This window comes from Sinocyclocheilus grahami, unplaced genomic scaffold (genome assembly GCF_001515645.1).
Source record: "Sinocyclocheilus grahami isolate Dianchi unplaced genomic scaffold, SAMN03320097.WGS_v1.1 scaffold1648.1, whole genome shotgun sequence".
Lineage (NCBI taxonomy): Eukaryota > Metazoa > Chordata > Actinopteri > Cypriniformes > Cyprinidae > Sinocyclocheilus > Sinocyclocheilus grahami.
The window spans coordinates 105,868-108,037 of record NW_015506827.1 but is presented as its reverse complement, the minus strand read 5'-3'; the positions used below and the strand labels follow the sequence as shown (position 1 = coordinate 108,037).

The 2,170-nt window shown below is 37.5% G+C and overlaps 1 protein-coding gene across 1 annotated transcript in view; it reads left to right on the top strand.

Annotated features, from left to right (window-relative positions):
• Positions 1-2,170, top strand: part of LOC107571757 (collagen alpha-1(I) chain-like) — a 43,291-nt gene that overhangs the window by 17,809 nt on the left and 23,312 nt on the right. The window contains exons 10-15 of the mRNA XM_016258119.1: positions 208-261; positions 371-415; positions 500-553; positions 888-932; positions 1,486-1,539; positions 1,804-1,902. Of these exons, the coding sequence (XP_016113605.1) occupies positions 208-261; positions 371-415; positions 500-553; positions 888-932; positions 1,486-1,539; positions 1,804-1,902 (351 nt within the window). The remainder of the gene's footprint in view (positions 1-207; positions 262-370; positions 416-499; positions 554-887; positions 933-1,485; positions 1,540-1,803; positions 1,903-2,170) is intronic.

Genomic DNA, 2,170 nt, shown 5'->3' with positions numbered 1-2,170 from the left:
ATTGTATTGTGATTTTTTGTTTAGTGTACAATACTGTGTAAAATTGATATATATATATATATATATATATATATAAAAATTTAGGGTTAGGGTTAGGTGTATATATATATATACATTTATATAAATACTGCTAGTAATAAATGCTAGTTATATTGATTGTTTAGTAGTAATGTAATGTAATGTTTTGTTTCCTGTTTCCTCTCACAGGGTTTCTCTGGTCTAGATGGAGCTAAGGGAGACACTGGACCTGCTGGACCTAAGGTTAGATTTCCCATTTCTCTCATATATGCAGATCTCATTATTCACAGATTTGAGTCTTGAACACATATGCAGCGCTGTCTCTGTTGATTGTGTCTGTCTCTGATCGCAGGGAGAGCCTGGAGTTCATGGTGAGAGCGGTGCTGCTGGAGTCATGGTGAGTGACTCTGGAGGGGATTTAAAGTCCATGTAAAGTTCTTCAAAGCGATGTCAGTCTTCTCACATGTTCTGCTTGTTTCAGGGTGCTCGTGGTTTGCCCGGTGAGAGAGGTCGGTCTGGTCCTCCCGGCCCTGCTGTAAGTGTCACATCCGTGCCTTATTGTTCCTAAACCCCTACTTTATCTTGTGGACTAAAAACTAGAAAACCATCCCCTATTTTGTACTATAATGTCTAACACACCGTTCAGGTATTCAGCCCTACACAACTCTGAAACTGATTCACCATAAGTAAACATGCATAAATGTCAAAATGAGAATGCACAACGAACCCAACACAATCAAAACTAATCGTAATCTGTCTGCGCAAACTTAAAACGTGACACAGTTCTGGAGGCATGAAGATAAAATGCTGGCTTGTTGAAGGCAGAATCTTCCTGCTTCCTGATTGTAATGTTTTCTTGTTTTCCGCAGGGTGCACGCGGTAATGATGGAAACACTGGCGGCGCTGGACCTCCCGTAAGTCTCTTAAGATCTATATTCTCATAATATAGCAGTTATTTATTGCAACAATCTATTGCAAATTCAAGAATGTCTATGCAAGTATATACAGTATATTAATAATTAACACAATTTAATGTCTGTTGTACTTATTTTAGATGCAAAAATCAAGCAGCAGAGTTGATTTTAAAAATAGTTTTTGCGCTGCTCGAAATATGCATCAAGTGAAAGTTAAAAGTTAATTATTGCGAAAATAATTTTTTTACAGTGTGACATTGATGATGCTTTAGTTATTATTGCTACACATAACACAGCAGGATAAGTCTTACTAATCTGTTATAAGATGAACTGTTTGCATCTCCAACCTTGAACTGTTTTAAGAAATCTTTAAAGACTCATCTTTTTTTTAAAAAACTGCTTACTGTAAATATGTTTTATATGGTTTCTTTTTTGTGTTGCTTATTGTTGCATGCTATTATGCTTGTTGTTGTAGCGCTTTGGGTTCAAAAAGTGCATGATAAATAAAATGCATTATTGCTATAATGCTCTTATTATGTCTCTCCTCCATTAGGGACCCACTGGCCCTGCTGGTTCTCCTGGGTTCTCTGGTGGTGCTGGTGCTAAGGTACAAACACACTAGTCTGTTTTCATGCTCATTAGTGCAGCTGCCAACAGTTAATGTGTCCATAAAAGCAAAGCAAAAATTATTGCACATTCTATATTTTCCTGAAAACATGCAGACGACAATTAATTGATAGTTTCTTGGCCCCCTGTTGTTGTTGTGCATGTAGTCTACCAATACAATATACTAAAAGAATAAATTAAACCAGCTGGAGTCGGCCTTCCATACATAATCTGACAAGCCAGTGCTTTCTTTTGTCCTGTGCAGGGAGAAACCGGCCCTTCTGGAGGTCGTGGTTCAGAGGGACCCCAAGGGGCCCGTGGAGAGCCGGGTAACCCTGGACCTGCTGGTGCTGCTGGTCCTGCTGTGAGTGATTACATCACAAAACACCATCTCAAACTACAAATATAGAGATATGCAAACTATATCATCCACCAAATTAGACTATGACATGAATATATTAAGATAAATTAAACATGGTTTTCTGTAATGTAGCTTCGAAGACCTGTATTGTGAAAAGCGCTATAGAAATAAATATTTGAGTTGATTTAAGAGATAACAGAAGAAAGGTAGCTTGAGATTGATATTAATGCATACAAATGCATGTATTAAATGTATGAAAAATACTAGATAG